At 48.8% G+C, this 17500-nt stretch overlaps 1 protein-coding gene across 2 annotated transcripts in view; it reads right to left on the reverse strand.

The window, feature by feature from the left end:
* kiaa0825 (KIAA0825 ortholog) overlaps positions 1-17500 on the reverse strand; it is a 126770-nt gene that overhangs the window by 85577 nt on the left and 23693 nt on the right. For both annotated transcript variants that reach the window (XM_030359761.1, XM_030359762.1), the window contains exons 8-15: positions 16344-16453; positions 15495-15755; positions 11963-12246; positions 10088-10238; positions 7105-7295; positions 4910-5116; positions 4532-4645; positions 424-563 (exon numbers count right to left, since the gene is read on the reverse strand). In XM_030359761.1, coding sequence (XP_030215621.1) covers positions 424-563; positions 4532-4645; positions 4910-5116; positions 7105-7295; positions 10088-10238; positions 11963-12246; positions 15495-15755; positions 16344-16453 — 1458 coding nt within the window. The remainder of the gene's footprint in view (positions 1-423; positions 564-4531; positions 4646-4909; positions 5117-7104; positions 7296-10087; positions 10239-11962; positions 12247-15494; positions 15756-16343; positions 16454-17500) is intronic.

Raw genomic sequence — 17500 nt, forward strand, 5'->3', positions numbered from 1 at the left:
CACAAACTGTGCGTCAAACAATGCCATCACCTGCTTTCTCCGTGTGGCAAAAGGATAAAAACCTTGGAACTTGGGGTTATAGGAAAAACCATGGTTTTTCGCCACTACACACACCCTCCCATCATAACACAGACTCACATCATAGCACACCCTCCCATCGTAACACAGACTCTCATCATAACATAGACTCTCATCGTAACACAGACTCTCATCGTAAAACAGACTCTCATCATAACACACACTCTCATCATAACACACACTCTCAGCATAACACACTCCCATCATAACACAGACTCTCATCACAACACAGACTCTCATCATAACACAGACTCCCATCTTAACACAGACTCTCACCATAACAAACCCTCCCATCATAACACACACTCTCATCCCACCCCGGCTCCAGAGAGAAACAAAGCTTACGGGCGTGGCCAAGGAGCATCCTGGGCAGGTGACAGTCTCCTTGCAGCAGCATTCGCAGCAGCAGCCTGGGACTGTATCCGGGGTCAGAGGTCAGCAGCCTCAGCTGACAGGCACTGGCTGCCGGGCCCACCAGCTCATCACTGCAAGCCGGGGGAAGGCAACAAGAAGAGATGACAGCTCAGCAGTTGACAGGTTAACTGGACAGATAGCAGCCAATGTAATGAGAGAATCGGGGGGGGGGTGGGGAGAGGAAAGGAAAACAAACACATTGAGAAGAGGTGGCTGGCTGAAAGACAAGGTTAGAAATCAGGCGTGTCTTTGCTGATGATTGACAAGGGAAATGAGGTTGCATTCAGTGTCACTCACTCGGTGTAGAATACACTCCCTGGAAAAACCGGGCCATATTTGTTGATGGGCAAATGCATGTTTATGTGTTAAATCAACTGCAACCACAAAGCAACAGCCCTTATTGTATGTGAATTTTGTTTTTGTATAGATGTATAAAGACATAACATGAAATATGCATGCCTAACAATGTTTAGATCAGAGTTAAGTGCCAGTCCTAAGAGCATTTTGTTAAATGCTGCCATGTGTGCCAGTGTTGTGATTGGTCTTTTGAGATGACTACATCCATATGTCACTACCCAAATATGTGCTTTTTATTATACTGGTTAAAGTGTTCTTTGTTATAGAAAAGAGGGAAAAAGGTTGTACTTTACAGATGTTTCCTGCACCATTTGCGTGACGTTGTTCTCTGTCTGTAAGGAACTGTATTTAACCCTCTGTTCTTTTAAACGTATGTCTGACGTGAATTAAATAGAAGAGGAATCAGTGTTAGTAAATCAGCCCCCAAACTGGGAAGGTCTGTGCATTGCAGAAGTCTAAGATCTGCCCCTAGTAAACTCGCTGCACAGTGTGCAATAAGAAGGCATTACCTCTAATCCTGGCCGGCTAAAGGCAAATTAACGCTTGGGTTTGGGCCAAACACATGAATATACATCAGCACCCCCCTCTACATCTTCTGTATAACCAAGAGGCTGCAGCCAGCTGTGGGTAATGAGCCGTATCTTTACTGTGTGTGTATGCATTTGGGTCTGCGTGTGTGCCTGTGTGTGTGTGTGTATGTGCCTGTGTGTGTGTGTGTGTGTGTGTGTGTGTGTGTGTGTGGTGTGTGTGTGTGTGTGTGTGTGTGTGTGTGTGTGTGTGTGTGTGTGTGTGTGTGCTGTGTGCCGTGTGTGTGTGTGTGTGTGTGTGTGTGTGTGTGTGTGTGTGTGTGTGTGTGTGTGTGTGTGCGTGTGTGTGCGTGCGTTTGTGTACGTACGTGAGGGTTCTTACACATGTGCATGTAGAAATGAGCCTGTGTGCACATGTGCCTGTCTGCTTGGTGCTTTGAACATCTCAATAAAATTGCTGGAATGGACACAGTTTTCCTATAGACAGAAACAGAGGAGGAACTAGACGTGTGCTTGTGCGCGTGTGCGTGTGTGTGTCTGTGTGTCTGTGTGTGTGTGTGTGTGTGTGTGTGTGTGTGTGTGTGTGTGTGTGTGTGTGTGTGTGTGTGTGTGTGTGTGTGTGTGTGTGTGTGTGTGTGGTGCACCCTGCTGTTTGACTGAGGAAAGCTATGCCTCGAAATGACAGCGTAATTCATGATGTCACTGGGCCCGCAAATCCAGAAGAAATCCTCCTTTAACTGCTCTGATAAATCTGTATGTCTACAGACCGGGGTAAGCTCACACAACAAAGACACACACGTACACACACGCACTCTGGCTCCACACACACACACACGCACACACACACACACACACACACACAAGTGGGCACGAGTAGATACATACAAATGCGTACACATGCGTACACACACACACACACACACACAGCGCACGCACGCGAAGACACACACGCACACAAAAATGTGTGCACAAACATGCGCGAAGACACACACACACACACACACATGCGCGCACACACACACACGCACACACACACACGCTTGCGCTGACACACAAAGGCATGCATGCGCACACACACACACGCATCTACACCATTCCCTCAGATGTGGGCTCCTACTTTATAGCCCATAATGCCAGTTGATTTATGCACATGCTTTGTGATGTTATTATTGTTTTATTTAATAACCATAACAATGGGGTCTGTTTTAACGGGCTGGGGGAGATCTGGTTACAGGAACAGATTCCTGGATTAGCATCGGTGGATGCTGGCCAACAGAACCTGCTCTCACCCGTAGCCCCCCTCCCCCCTAAGATCCTCTGGCACAACTCACATCTGACAAGGGGGGGGGGGGGGGGGGGGGGGAGATGCAGACAAATAAAGAGGTCTTCAAAAATAAACTCATTTCAGTGTCTCTTCTAAGAGAGCAGGTGGCGGGGGGGGGGGCGAGGGTGGAGGAACTGTGGTATGGTGGGGTGGAAGCCCAGAGAGGGCGATGACAGATATGAGGAGGGTGGAGCTAGTAACTCGCCGGCGAGTTACGAGACAGCCGTGCACACGGGACAGACCTGAGTGGGCCCTGCTGACACCAATACAGTGATGGGATGGAGGGGGATGGAGAGGGACTCGCCAGGTCAAATCTCTAACCGGAACATTCTGTGTTCTCCGCTTGCATCGTGTGTTTGGTAAATCCCCAAAAAACTACAAGAATTTATTTCTCTTTGGTCTTTAGGTGTTTCTTTCCTTCTCTCCTTATTCTCTGCGTGTCTTTCTTACACGTAGCATCATCTGTCTCAAATCACCGAGGCGTCCTCTATGGAACTGTTATAGTTACATATATAAATGATCTATATATATATATATGGGCACTAACTCACTGACATATGGTTCTCTGTACGGTGACATTCTGAGTATGTGCATGCGTGGATGTTAGTGGAAAACGTCTTAATGTCTGCGTGCCTCTGTGTCGTTCTATTATATTATTGTAATGTGTGCTATTATGTGTGTGTGTGCGTGTGCGTGTGCGTGTGCGCGCGCATGTGTGTGTGTGTGTGTGTGTGTGTGTGTGTGTGTGTGTGTGTGTGTGTGTGTGTGTGTGTGTGTGTGTGTGTGTGTGTTAGTGTGTGTGCATGCTATTGTGTGCATCTTTTCTTTAATTTGCTGCCATAAAGATGGGTCACATCACTGTCTGGCACTTCCAGGTTCCACAAATATCAACCGTGCTATGGATAATTACAGGGCAGTGTTTAAAGAAAGAGGAGGAATAAGGACAAACTTGAAAAGCCAAAGGAGAAGTTGATCCACGAGGTGACCTTCTTGGAGAAAGAGTTCCTAAAAGAAGCTGCCAAGGAGCTCAGATCCTGTGTGGCATCAGGCAGGAAATGTACGTCTTCAGGAAGAAGGGAACTCAAGCAGAGATTCACAGAAAGGCCTTCAGATACGAGAAGGAAGTGGTCTTCACTTCCTTATGGACTTATTGCTGTTGGAGCTGGGGACATGGCCATGCTGAGGCCTACTTGATAGACAATAGGGAGATGGAGGAGAAGAGAGACACCTAACCTCAAGACTATGAACCAGCACCGGAACCTGAACTCTGCCACGAACGACAAGACAGTCCCTGACACTGGGCAGGAAGTCAACGCCTTTGACTCGGAATCTGTTTGGACTTGCCAGGACATAAATGGCAACCGCACCTGATCCAAGAAAAAGGCAAATGGACAAAGAAGGATCGGCCCGTCTAGTATTCTGGACTCTGAACTCCTACTGACCGGAGAGGGTCAGGGCACCGCGGCCGCTGACCCCTGGAGGGGTACCCGGGTAAAGTGGCTGTGGTACCGGCTGAGCACCCCTTCTCTTACCTTTTGAATTCCCTGGATTCAAACCGGCGTACATTCTAACCAGTTCTCAGGGCTTGCCTTAAACATGGTCACTTTTTAAAGTAAGTTATGGTAAACCTCCAGGTAGCATGCTATTGTCAAGATGTCCTTATAAACAAAATGTGTGTGTGTGCGTGTGTGCGTGTGTGTGTGTGTGTGTGTGTGTGTGTGTGTGTGTGTGTGTGTGTGCGTGTGTGTGTGTGTGTGTGTGTGTGTGTGTGTGTGTGTGTGTGTGTGCGTGTGTGTGTGTGTGTGTGTGTGTGTGTGCGTGTGCGTGCTACCTTAATGACTGCTCTGGGTACAGATCAGGGTGTAGGGCATGGAGCCAGTGTACCCCGATGAAGCCATGTGGGTCGGTCGCTTCGGAGTTCTTCCCGGATTCACTCATAAAGTTCCTGAAGAATGGGGGAAAACTCACCGCTTAGCTCTAGTATTTAGATTTAAATTCATCACAAACCCATCAAACCATGCCAGAACATAATTAGAACACGGGCGGATTAAAAAAAAAAAATTCCACTACTAAACACATTTTCATCCAGCGTTTTTTTCATGATTTATTACTCTTATCGTCCTTATCGTATTACTTCATGTTTGTACTTAATATTCGAGGCAACACTTCCCGGGCAACACAGTGTCGAAATGAACAGCCGCACACTGACCCGCACAGCAGAGGGAGGGGGGCGCTGCTAACCACCATGACGGTGAGGAGCTGGTCGCACAGGTGATGGATCCTAGAGGACCAGTCGGCGTCCCGGAGGCCCGAGGCAGCTGCTGGGGACGTGAGGGGGCGGGCCATCGCCTCTGGGGACTCACTCACACTGGACATCAACTGCTCCACATACAGCAGCACCGCCGTGATGTCACACCTGGAGGGAGGGGAGGGGGGAGGGAGGGAGGATAGAAGGACATCATTGATTGGATGAATTGAGGATCGAAGGATTATTGTGAAGGAAATAAGGACGGAAGGAAGGAAGAAAGGAAGAGAGGATAGAAGACATAATTAGGGGGATAAGAAAGAAAGGAAAAGAGGGGGGGGACCAAGAATGGTAATAATTATGGAAATAAGGAAGGGAGGAAGAAAGGCAGGATGGAAGGAGAGATGTTAGAGTGAAAAGTAAGTTCAGGATATTGATGAAAAGAAAGTGGAGCTAGGGGTGGGGGACCGGCAGCTGCCTTGAGGCAATGAGGACAGTATTCAGGTTCCCTGATGGGCCGTGACATCATGACAAAATGTACGTCATGGCAGTTAGGAGTTGGGGAAGTCGAGGCAGCGCAGACAGCAGGCTGCCGTCATCACTCTCACGGAACAACGTGGATAATGCAGCCACAGAACACATTGCTGCTTATCATCTGTCATCAGCTCCTTGTATCTGCTGTCCCATAAGTCTATGTCTCTTTGCAGACGATCATAAGAGACGGACGTAAAAAAAAAAGAAAACGGCAGAGGAAGTCTTTGAGAGGTCCACAAGGTTGTATTTACTTTATTTATGTTGTGTGCCTACAGTAGGCGGCTGTGGGGGCTTTGTGGAACCATCTGCTTAACATGTCCTTACACCTGACATGGAGTGACTGGAGATTTATGTTAAAACAACACACCCACACACACATACCCATACACGCACACACACACACACACACACACACACACACACACACACACACACACACACACACACACACACACACACAGACACACACACACACACACACACACACACACACACACACACACACACACGCACACACACACACACACACACACACACACAGACCCATACACGCACACACACACGAGTCTAGGGAGCATAAAGCATAGTGTTGACATGCCAGGCAGCAATAAAAAATAAATAGTAAACCATGTCCTGCTGCATATGTGTAGCATTAAGTATCATCTGCTAACTTCCACTCAATTAAACAAGAATAACACCAGGGCACGGGGCAAAAATGAAACTGAATCCAACAACATAACCCTGTGCTAAGTGTCCCGTGTACATACCCTTCTAGTAGGTACTACACTCAATTTCAAAAGGGAAATGCTTTATAAAAGACGGAACAATATTGGGGGTTTGTTCCATAGTTCGTTTAGAACCTCAGTCCTTTTCTTCCAGAGACAGTTGAGAAAAATCCCATCCCACATATGTGTAGCTGACTAGTTTGCATCATTCGCTACACTATCATTATCGACCGGCAGCATCGGCAATTTCCTAAACGAAGGATGTATGGCTGGCTATGCCCGGTCGTGGAGCGGTCCTGCATAGCCAACCATAGCCTTAGTTTAGGAAAGCCTTAGTTTAGGAAAGCCGTAGTTTAGGAACGCCTTAAATTAGGAAATCCTTAGTTTAGGAAAGCCTTAGTTTAGGAAAGCCGTTATCTAAGAAGGCCTTTTAAGAAAGCCTTACATTCGGAAAGCTTTAGTTAAGGAAAGCCTTTGTTTTATTTTCCAGCCTTAGATTAGGAAAGCCTTAGTTTAGGAAAGCCTTAGTTTAAGTTTACAGCCTTAGTTTAGGAAAGCCTTAGTTTTAGTTTACAGCCTTAGTTAAGGAAAGCCTTAGTTTAGGAAAGCCTTAGTTTAGGAAAGCCTTGGTTTAGGAAAGCCTTAGTTTTAGTTTACAGCCTTAGTTTAGGAAAGCCTTAGTTTAGGAAAGCCTTGGTTTAGGAAAGCCTTGGTTTAGGAAAGCCTTACTTTTAGTTTACAGCCTTAGTTTAGGAAAGCCTTAGTTTAGGAAAGCCTTGGTTTAGGAAAGCCTTGGTTTAGGAAAGCCTTGGTTTAGGAAAGCCTTAGTTCCAGTTAACAGGCTTCGTTTCCAGCCTAAGTCGATCACACTGCTCCACCAGAGCATCCTGGGTGTCTGACCTGATCTGGGGGTATCTCTTGTAGGTGGGGCGCACCCGGGCGTAGCGCTGCACCAGCAGCTGCAGAGTCTCCCCCAGCACCTGGCCCAGGACCCCCCGGCCCAGACCGGCCGGAAGCACGGCCCACAGGTCGCTGCGCAGCCCACACAGGAAGTAGAACCACATCTGCAGGGAGAAGGAACAGCGCTCGCCCTGCAGACCAGAGAGCACACAGGAAGTGTGGAGTTAGAGAGAGAGAGAGAGAGAGAGAGAGAGAGAGAGAGAGAGAGAGAGAGAGAGAGAGAGAGAGAGAGAGAGAGAGAGAGACGAAGGGAGAAAGAAAGAGAGGGAGAGAGAGAGAGAGAGAGAGAGACGAAGGGAGAAAGAAAGAGAGAGAGAGAGAGAGAGAGAGAGAGAGAGAGAGAGAGAGAGAGAGAGAGAGAGAGAGAGAGAGAGAGAGAGAGAGAGAGAGAGAGAGAGACGAAGGGAGAAAGAAGAGAGAGAGAGGGAGAGAGAGAGAGAGAGAGAGAGATAGATAGACGAAGAGAGAGAGAGACACAGAGAGAGAGAGAGAGAGAGAGAGAGAGAGAGGGAGAGAGAGGGAGAGAGAGAGAGAGAGAGAGAGAGAGAGAGAGAGAGAGAGAGAGAGAGAGGTTGATTACTGTACAGAGATCAATTACATATCAATAGTGACGATAAAAATAGACTGCAGAATTTGAGAGTGAGAGACGGACCACAGGGGAGATGAAGTGAGAGGGGCCGAGGAAAAGAGAGAGAGAGAGAGAGAGAGAGAGAGAGAGAGAGAGAGAGAGAGAGAGAGAGAGAGAGAGAGAGAGAGAGAGAGAGAGAGAGAGAGAGAGAGAGAGAGAGAGAGAGAGAGAGAGAGAGACAGGAATGTCAACAGCAGGAAGTCCTGCTGGTCACATGCACCTGGGTTATGCACCGCTGGGATTCGAAAGCTGCTTTAAAGCCCTGATATGGTGAACACATCACACTAGGCTAAACACACACACACACACACACACACACACACACACACACACACACACACACACACACACACACACACACACACACACACACACACACACACACACACACACACACACACAGCTCAGTCTAGACCTTGACTGAACAAAATAACATTGGACAAAGAGAGGGTCAGAGGAGGTGAGAGTAAGAAGGATGGAGAGCTGGTGGTTTAATCACAGTCAGGTGGAGCTTCATGTCAGCTGTCACCCACATTGAAGGTTCAACCATCCAAAAGTTCCACCAACTACACTGCACTTAAACTTTCCTCTAGACTTTCTGCAGGCTTCTTTTGGGAGAGGCTCAGGTGTTTTTCCCCCGAAAGTTGAAATAACTTGCATGTTACAGAAAATAAGCACAGTCAACATCGAAGGCATTCCCAGCATGCACTTGGCAGCAATGGATCACTTCTCATAAAACATGAATGAAGGTGAACTGGGCACTTCGTGTAGTGCTTGTAAGGATGTCCTCAGAAGGAGACACGGACTCTGCGAACGGGAACCAAACTGAAGTCCACTGCGTTCGGCCTGAATATGAAGTGGGAAGAACGGGAAGGTTATCCGAAGTCTTTCCCTCAAAATCTGAGGTTTTGCCGAGACCCCTCACTTTTTACAAGTATCACATATATGTATATATATATATATATATATATATATATATATATATATATATATATATATATATAAATATATATATATATATATATATATATATATATATAAATATATATTAGACAGAGGTCGGAGATCATCAATGTTGGTGCAGCTGTGCAGTGTTTATGGGAAAGCCAAGCTGTAGCAGCGAGGATTCCTGTGGCGTGAAGACCAGGGCCAAACTAGAAGGACAACGCATGACTGACAGACTCAGGAGACAACAGCCCCGCCGAGACCCCTCGTCACACACTATACACAGCCCAGGCCGAGAAGACCCAGACACAAAACACATGTGCATGCGAGGACCCCTCCACGAAAAAACACATCTAAATGTGGGTGCACACGGCCACACACACAGGACCCTCCCCCACCATACCCCCCCCCCCACCCAACATACACCCACCCACCGACACATACACACACACTCCATTACACCAGCATGCACCTGGGCACTGCAGGAGTGTCTGACCCTATTGACCAGCGGAAAGAGGGAGAGAAGCAGGAGAAGAAAGGTAGGAACGGCAGAGAGGCAGAGAGTAAGAACGGAGAGAGGGAGGAGGAAGGAGAGGAGGAGGACGGGGGGGGGGGGGGGGGGGTACTGTCTCCAGACAGTCCCGGTGCAGACTGGTGCAGAAGACTTCAGACAAACCGAATCCCCCCGAGCCCCCCGGGCAGCACTAGAAGCCACAGATGTTCTCAGGAGCGCATGAGTCGAAGGCTGGGAGGGAAGGAGGGGGCAAGGTGAGCGGGAGAGAGTGGGAGGGGGAGCGAGAGAGAGAGAAAGAAAGAGAGAGAGGGAGAGGGGGAGAGAAAGAAGGAGAGAGCCAGAGAGAGAGCAGAGAGGCAGAGCCGTGCGCGTAGTGTGTACTGAGGGGAATGAAAGGGAGAAGTAGCGGGTTTGATTCCGCAAGTTCGTAAGACTCCACTGAACAAGTCAGCGGAGACGCGTGGAGGCAGCGGGAGCTCTACCCTCTGACGAGGAAACACACGCACTGTATCAGATGCAAGCCGGATTTAACTCGCTCTGTTCCTTCACCTTTCGGAAGGAGTTTTGGGGGTGAACCAGCTTCGCCGGGGGGGTAGAAAAGAAAATAAAGTTCTTCAATGAATATGAATCTTTGTGGAATAATGCAGCGTTTCACATCCTGCGGGCTGAAAGTGGGTATCTAGAACCAATCCTATAGGGCGTTTGACCCCAGAAAATATCTGCGCTCCAAAGTTTGGGAGAAATGTGGGCGGGGGCCGGGGATTAGAGTCGTGTTGATACTTTGACAGGCGGGAGAGCGACCCGGGGAGAGACACACGGTGGGGGGGGTCACACACCTCGTAGAAGGGCTTGGGGTCCGCCCAGTGGTGGCTCTCTGCGTCCTGCAGGAGGCTGGTGGAGCACACCTGGACGCTGTAGCTGGTGAGCTGGTCTCTGAGGGCCTCCGCGATGTCGGTGTACCTCTGGAGGGGCAGTAGGGTCAGCGGCCTGCACGCCGGGACACATTCGGTGGAAAACGTTACGACTTGAAAGGCTTCCCATGTGCTCCTTTACTGCTCCGGAACCACTGCAACCAACCGCGCTACCCTTTGATGGCTCAGTGGCACAGCATCAGCGACCCTACTCTGTCTTTCAGTCTTTGAACCATTCCAGGAGACGTGGGTGGACGTGCAGCCCGCAACTCGACGCTCGGCTCTGTTCAACGTTGCGAAAAGAACGGATTGATGGTTTCAGTTTTTAGGAGTTCAGTTTGAATTCATGTTTACTGTGCACACCTTCAAACCTGATTTTTCCCAGACTAAGGTAGAAGTTTAACAGTGATGGAGGAGGAGGAGGAGGAGGAGGAGGAGGAGGAGGGGGAGGTGGTGGAGGTGGAGGGGGAGGAGGAGGAGGAGGGGGAGGAAGAAGAGGAGATGGAGGGGGGGGGGGGGGGGGGGGGGGGGAGGAGGGGGAGGTTTAACCAAGCAGGGGAGGTGGAGGGAGTGAGGGGAAGTGGTTTACGAGGGGAATGGGGCGCGGTGCAGGTGGAAGAGGGGGTTAGGGTGAACGGGACAGAGGTGAAGCAGCGGGGGGAGCGGGGACCGCCGGGGGGGGGTGGTTCTGTGGAGGCAGGCTTTTAAAGGGGAAGGTATTATGGGGTAGATAAACTCAGCAGATGTCGACACAATGTGGCTACCATTACAAACTGTCAATCAGCGGGACTCTCCGCACCCCTCCCTCCCAGTCCCTCCTACCTGTTTTTTTTTCTTTCGAAACAGGTTCTCAATTTCTGGATAATATTTGATATTTTTATTTTACTGTGATGCCAGTGGTGTCAAATCCCACTGAGCAGGATTGCTATTCTCCTCCCCTTGCTTTTAAATTTGGCTTCGAGCGCGGATGAGTGGACAACTGCCATCTGCTTCTCCAACAGGCATCCCTCCATTTCTTTTTCTTTTTTCCTGTCGTGGCTTCATCATTCACTCGGACATCCCGGTCTTAACAGCTCCATCATGGTGTTTTAGTGCCACGCAGAGCTGCCACAGCCTCTTTAGACCTAAAGTATCACATTTGGCATGTATAAATGATGGCCTTCCCACACTTTCCCCGTGCCATTAAAAGTGTATAATCGCAGAGCTGGTTTGTGAGCGGGAAAAGGTGATCAGAACAGACCGAACAGCGACCAGCACCACAGACAAACACACATGCATGTTGTTAAACTCCTGGCTAAATGTACAGTATATATTTATAAATGGTATTTTTCAAGGCTTAGCTTTTTGAAATGTAATGTGCTACGTCTGGGAGTTTTCCGGCACACCATATCACCATACGTTATGGCCGGGCGATTTGGCCTAAAAATTGTATCGCCGAATTTTTCAAACCACACCCGATTATCGATTTTAATAGAATTTATTCCGACAAATGACAAATATATATATTTCTTAAGTTTAGATTTTATTTGAAGAATAGCAAAATTGGTCATCAGACATCTCTCACTCTGTTTGTGTGCCTCAGTTTAAGATTTTGGAATAAATGTGTTGTGCTGCTGCTTTTGGTTACCACAGACTCTACACTCACTTTTTTAAAAAAAAAGTGAGTGAATTGGAAATACGATTAAAAATAGAATAATGGCCCAGCCCTACCATACGTCCCTGAGTTCATAGGTGACGCATTCAAACCTGTTGCAAGTTGAACCTACTCAGACCCACGGTGTCCCCCCACCCCTGACTCACACTCTGGTGGCGGCGCTGGTGGGGGCGCTGTCACTCAGCCTGGCGTGGTAGTGGGCCAGGCGCTGGCCGATGCAGACGCAGGAGGCCAGCAGGACGGGCAGGTTCCTCAGCGGGGCAGAGCCCGGCACCTGCAGGGCCCTCTCCTCCAGCCGGCCCAGGGCGGCGGAGGCGACCCGGCCGCACGCCTCCACGAAGCTGCTCCGCACCTCCGTCAGCGGGCCGTCCCGGCACGCCACGGCCAGGGGCAGCAGGGCCTCCAGCTCGGCCAGGAGTGCGGCGCAGAACTGGGCCGGGAGGAGAGGGAAGAGAGGGGGCCAAGAGAGACAGGCCGGCCTTAGTACAAGGAGATGCACGCACATGCACGCACACACACACACACACACACACACACACACACACACACACACACACACACACACACACACACACACACACACACACACACACACACACACACGCAGATACACGCAGGCAGACATGCATACAGACATCCACTTTAGGCACACTCTGAGACACACAAATGCACACACTGACATGCAAACACACACACACACACACACGCACGCACACAACCAGACACACGTACCACACACACACACATGGACAGAAATACATGCATCCACATAGACACACACAGCCATACATGGAAACAGACATCCACTTTAGGCACACTCAAAGTCACACAAATGCGCACACACACACACACACACCGCAGGCCAACGAACAAAAGCTGTCGTACACACAGACAGAGAGACACACATACACACAAACACGCAGGCATGCTCTCTCACACAAACCCACACACACATCCACATAGACACACACACACAAACACATCCATACACACATGGCTGCGTGCGCTCCGGTGTGCTTATTGACAGCACATTGGGAATAATGAGAGAGGATCAAGCCTGTGTCAAGAAGTCACATATGTGTGTGAGTTCAACCTGTACATTTACACAACCCATGGGTGAGTTACGAGTCAGGTGGATTCCAAAGCCATAAAACACAGTTAGGTACCACCATATATCTCCTAAACTCCTGCACGGCTTGCCCGGCCCGGCCAACGGCAGGAAAAGATCGCAATATTGTCTTTTCATAGATTTTTTTTTTTAGTAACGGCGAGGATAAATATCAAGCAATCAATCTGTCCTTTGCTTTGACAACTCTAACTGGGCCCAGGCTCACACAGGCTCACACACACTCCATTACTGGAGTCAGGTGGACGCGGGATGGGGGAGCTTCGACGTCCTGTCAGATCAGGGTTTCAGCGTGAGGCCACTACTGACAGTCTCACAATCTCCTCCAGCCAGCGTCTCCATAAAGGAGGCCTCTGGTGGGGCCCGTAGCCCCGGGAAACAGGGGCCCTTTGGAGGACTCGGTCAATATCTGCCTGTGTGTAGTCATTAGGAGCCCGGCTGTGAGAGGAGCCAGGGGCCGCGTCTGGGGACACGGGGAGACGCTCTGCAGCACTCAAGGTGATCCGGAGACCCTGGGTGATGGGAGGGTAGATGTTCAGCGTGGACTCACATTCACACACAGACACAGACCCCCCCCCCCCCCCCCCCCATGCACACACACACACACACACAACTACACTCAAGAGCCAGCAAGGCTTTTGAGGCCACCATAGGCATTCAGCAAAGGTATGGGGTTGCGTTGTATGAGGGTGTGAGTGTGTGTGTGTGTGTGTATGTGTGCGTGCGTATTTGCGTTTGCATTGTATGCGCATATGTGTGATGAACATCTGATGAAAAAACCCATACACCTGCAGCTCATACTTATTAACATCATATTTATATAATTTCACAAGGGCTATTGCCTTACTTTCTAAGAAATACTCAACAAGAGATATTTAAGATGTCAACTACACACAAGTATCAATATAATTTCAACATCTGAATAAAATCAAAGAGTAAGGTAAACATTCAAATCATCTTTAATTAAACCGTGGAAGCAGGCTAAAGCACAGTTCAGAGGTTAAGTTCAAACGAGCGTCCCTACGTCGACGCAGGGGCCTGTTCACAGCAGAGAAGACCGTAGCGTTTCCAATAACGAGCATAGGATGAACGGTACGGAATCCGAAGCGCTCATCGTTCATCATTCCGCCCGCACCCTGCTGACGATGAATGCCTCGGACCGGCCGGCGTTCCAAGTGACAGACCCCCGGCCTTGACGTCTACATATGTATGCTAATGCTAGTCGGGGAAACGGGGTTAAGACAAAAAAAATAAAAAAGCACAAGCCAGCGTCGGGGAAAAGCATGAATATAAATGAAAGAAATATTGATCCGTCAGGCTGCCTTTAGAACTGTCCATGTCGCCGCGGCTCAGGTCTGGTATTGTAATTCGCTGTCTGCTCAAACACGGTGGCGCGTGTCACCAGGCAGGAAGGACAAGGGGAACAATATATCTAATATCAAACAGGCCCCGGCCCTCTGGATGTCAGGGCTGTTGAATGCAAATGAATGCGTGTATAACCTTTGGGCGGAGAGACTCTCATCTTTGAAGCGTTGACCTACACGTAAATGTGCGGTACGCCGGGCGCACCGCGTGGAGTGCAGAGCGCTTTGACATTCGTTAGGAACAGGAGCCGCAAAAAATAAAAGCGCAAAAAATAAAAGTACAATGTGGAAGAGGTGGAGGGATACGCAGACGCTTCACAACAGGGTGTGAAGCGTCTGCGAGCACAGCGGCAGGAAGCAGTGTCATTAGTAAGTAACACCGACCGAGTGAGACGGAAGTACAGCCAGGGTGAAGTTTGGGGGGGGGGGGGGGGGGGGGAGGTTTTGGGTCCAGACACTACACAGATCAGAGTCACTGTCTGAATTAGGTAGACAGGTGCAGAGAGAAAATACCAAAAGAAGAAAACGGGGGCGAAGTCAGCATGCGATTGTTTTAATCCCTGACCAAAAACCAAACTAGCCCCAAAAAATGTTAGAACCCAGTGAGAACAGCCTTTGTAGAGTGTGAATCGTACTCGCCCTGCGTCTGATCAGAGAAACTTCTCTCTCCACTGAGATTTCTCTGCTAATGGAACCCAAGTGGAAACCTGTGTCTCCTCTGAGCCTCTCTCTCTCTCTCTCTCTCTCTCTCTCTCTCTCTCTCTCTCTCTCTCTCTCTCTCTCTCTCTCTCTCTCTCTCTCTCTCTCTCTCTCTCTCTCTCACTCACTCACTCACTCACTCACTCACTCACTCACTCTCTCTCTCTCTCCACATCCTTAGCCATGCCCAACTAACTACGAAGCCACAGAATTCTAGATAAAAGAATCGTCCCATGTTGGTCATTATTAACGAATGATAACATTCGGCACACATGTTTGATAGACGTCCATGGAACGATGTTGCTGAGCAGATCGGCTTCAATACAGTTTTGATATCCACTGTGCGTAATAAGGTATATTTTCCGCCACACCCATAGCATTTCTACTTTAAAAGACACCTCTCTAAATCAATCCAATTCAATCATTATTAATAGTCAAGTGGGGTAGTAACTAGAGTTACAGACATGGTCGTACGGGTATCCGTATTACCTTTGCAATCCTTCTGGGCGTGTCCATCTCAGGCCAGGTGTGGGAGTAGTCATCTTCGGCCAGCTGGTCGCCAACGGTGACGGGGGTGTGTCCGACACAGGTGCTCAGCTCGATGAGGGTGTGTCCCGAGGTGAAGGAGGCCTCCTCCTGCTGCAGGCTCCGGCTGCACACGTCCTCCAGGACCACCGTCACACAGTGGGCCATCTGGGGGACCAGCCCCCTGAAGGCGGACCTCCAGTCAAAGTCCGCCAGCAGCAACGCCTGCAGAACCAACAAGGTGGACAAGAAGGTGACGTGGCATGATATTACAGCTGCAGTTAGGTTTATTTATAGAGAACATGTTTCATATGGATTCAGCTCTTAATGAGATGAATACAGATACAAAAGAAAGGGATCATTAATAAGCAACTCCTTCTAATCAATGAAAATATTTTTCCAAATGCAAAACAATAGAATATAATAGATGCTATACCTGCTAAAGATGCTAAACCTCTGGGTTTTTTTTGTATGATTTTCTTTCTCCTACTAGTGTGCAATTATTCATGCATGACAAATTATTATTTGTCATGCGTGTGTGTGTGAGTGTATGTGATTGTGCTTGTTTGTGGTTGTGTGTGTAGTTGCGTGTGTGTGTGTGTGTGTTGGGGGGGGAGTATGGATGACGATGGATAAGCTATAGATTAGAATTTGTAGTCAAAACAGACTAAAACTATTACATTGATAATGAACTGACTACAGCTGATTCCTTAACTTTTTCAAATAAAAACATAACGATAAAAAAAAGAACTGGTGTTTCGTTAAATCGGATCCTAGGAGAACCCTCTCCCCGATCCAGAGGGACACTCTCACCTCCGGGGGGTGGACGTGGTGTTCTCCGGGGGGTTGGTTCAAGTCCCCCATCGCACATGTCTCCTCTCTCCTCTCCTCTCTCCTCTCCTCTCTCGTCTTCTTCAAAATGCCTATTTAGCCCAAAACACCAGCGAATCCACATCAGAATACACCTTTTTGAAATATGGAAAATGAATGATTAAAACAAAATCGCAAGCGGACCACAAAGAACGGGAAAGTCCGTGAGCAAGGCTGTTATTTAAGTATGAGAGATGCGCAACATTCCGTGTGAAATATGCCCGGAGCCTATTAAAAACCTTTATGTTTTATTAAGCATGACTATTTTCCATATCAATCATAATATAAATCATGTACTTTAATAACAGCCTTGCCGCTAGTAGCTGGAACGCCTAGCCAGTACGACCGTTCTGTTGAACAGAAGATACAGTGAGGCAGCATTAAGGCCCTGGTGGGGGCCAGTGATAACAAGCCCCCCCCCCCCCCCCCCCTCACCACTGCTGGGTAAGACAACTCCAAATATGGCCCTTGGTCTGGATTTGAACTCGGATTGCGTCAGCCTTGTGTGGTTTCATCTATTCAGCCAAATGTGTTTGCGTGTGTGTGCGTGTGTGAGCGTACGTGCGTGTGTACGTGCGTGCATGCGAGCAAGCTTGTCCATGGGGAAAGTTAGCGTGAAGAGAGGGGGGGGTTAAGATGGGTAAGAAGGGGAGATTGAAATTAAAAGGCGCAAACATCAAGGCGAGGGTTCCTCTCATCAGAGGGGGCGAGCGAGACCCCAGGCGAGGCAATTTAGCCGAACAAGAGCGTGTGGCGCGCGGCGAGGAGGCGGGGAGCGCGTCACTCTTTGACCTTTAAGCCCATCTGATGAGTTTCTGGTAATTAAGATGTTTGAGTGCCTGGAATTAATGATTTGGATAACTGCCCTTTAAAGGCTGTTTACCACTCTGTAAATCCAGCCTTTCTGCAAGTCTTGTTTTTGTAAATGTAACCTTTATGGAAATTACACCGCACGCTAAAATCTTTCATTTACCGTCCTCTGTGGCGCGGGGTTCAAAGGGGAGAGGGAATACTAGCGGCGAGTGTGCGACGGACAAACTCATTACCGGTTTAAAATAGCACTGTTCAGCTGTAACCGATAATGTACGTTAAGACAAGTA

The sequence above is a fragment of the Gadus morhua genome, chromosome 6, assembly GCF_902167405.1.
Source record: "Gadus morhua chromosome 6, gadMor3.0, whole genome shotgun sequence".
In the NCBI taxonomy this organism is placed as follows: domain Eukaryota; kingdom Metazoa; phylum Chordata; class Actinopteri; order Gadiformes; family Gadidae; genus Gadus; species Gadus morhua.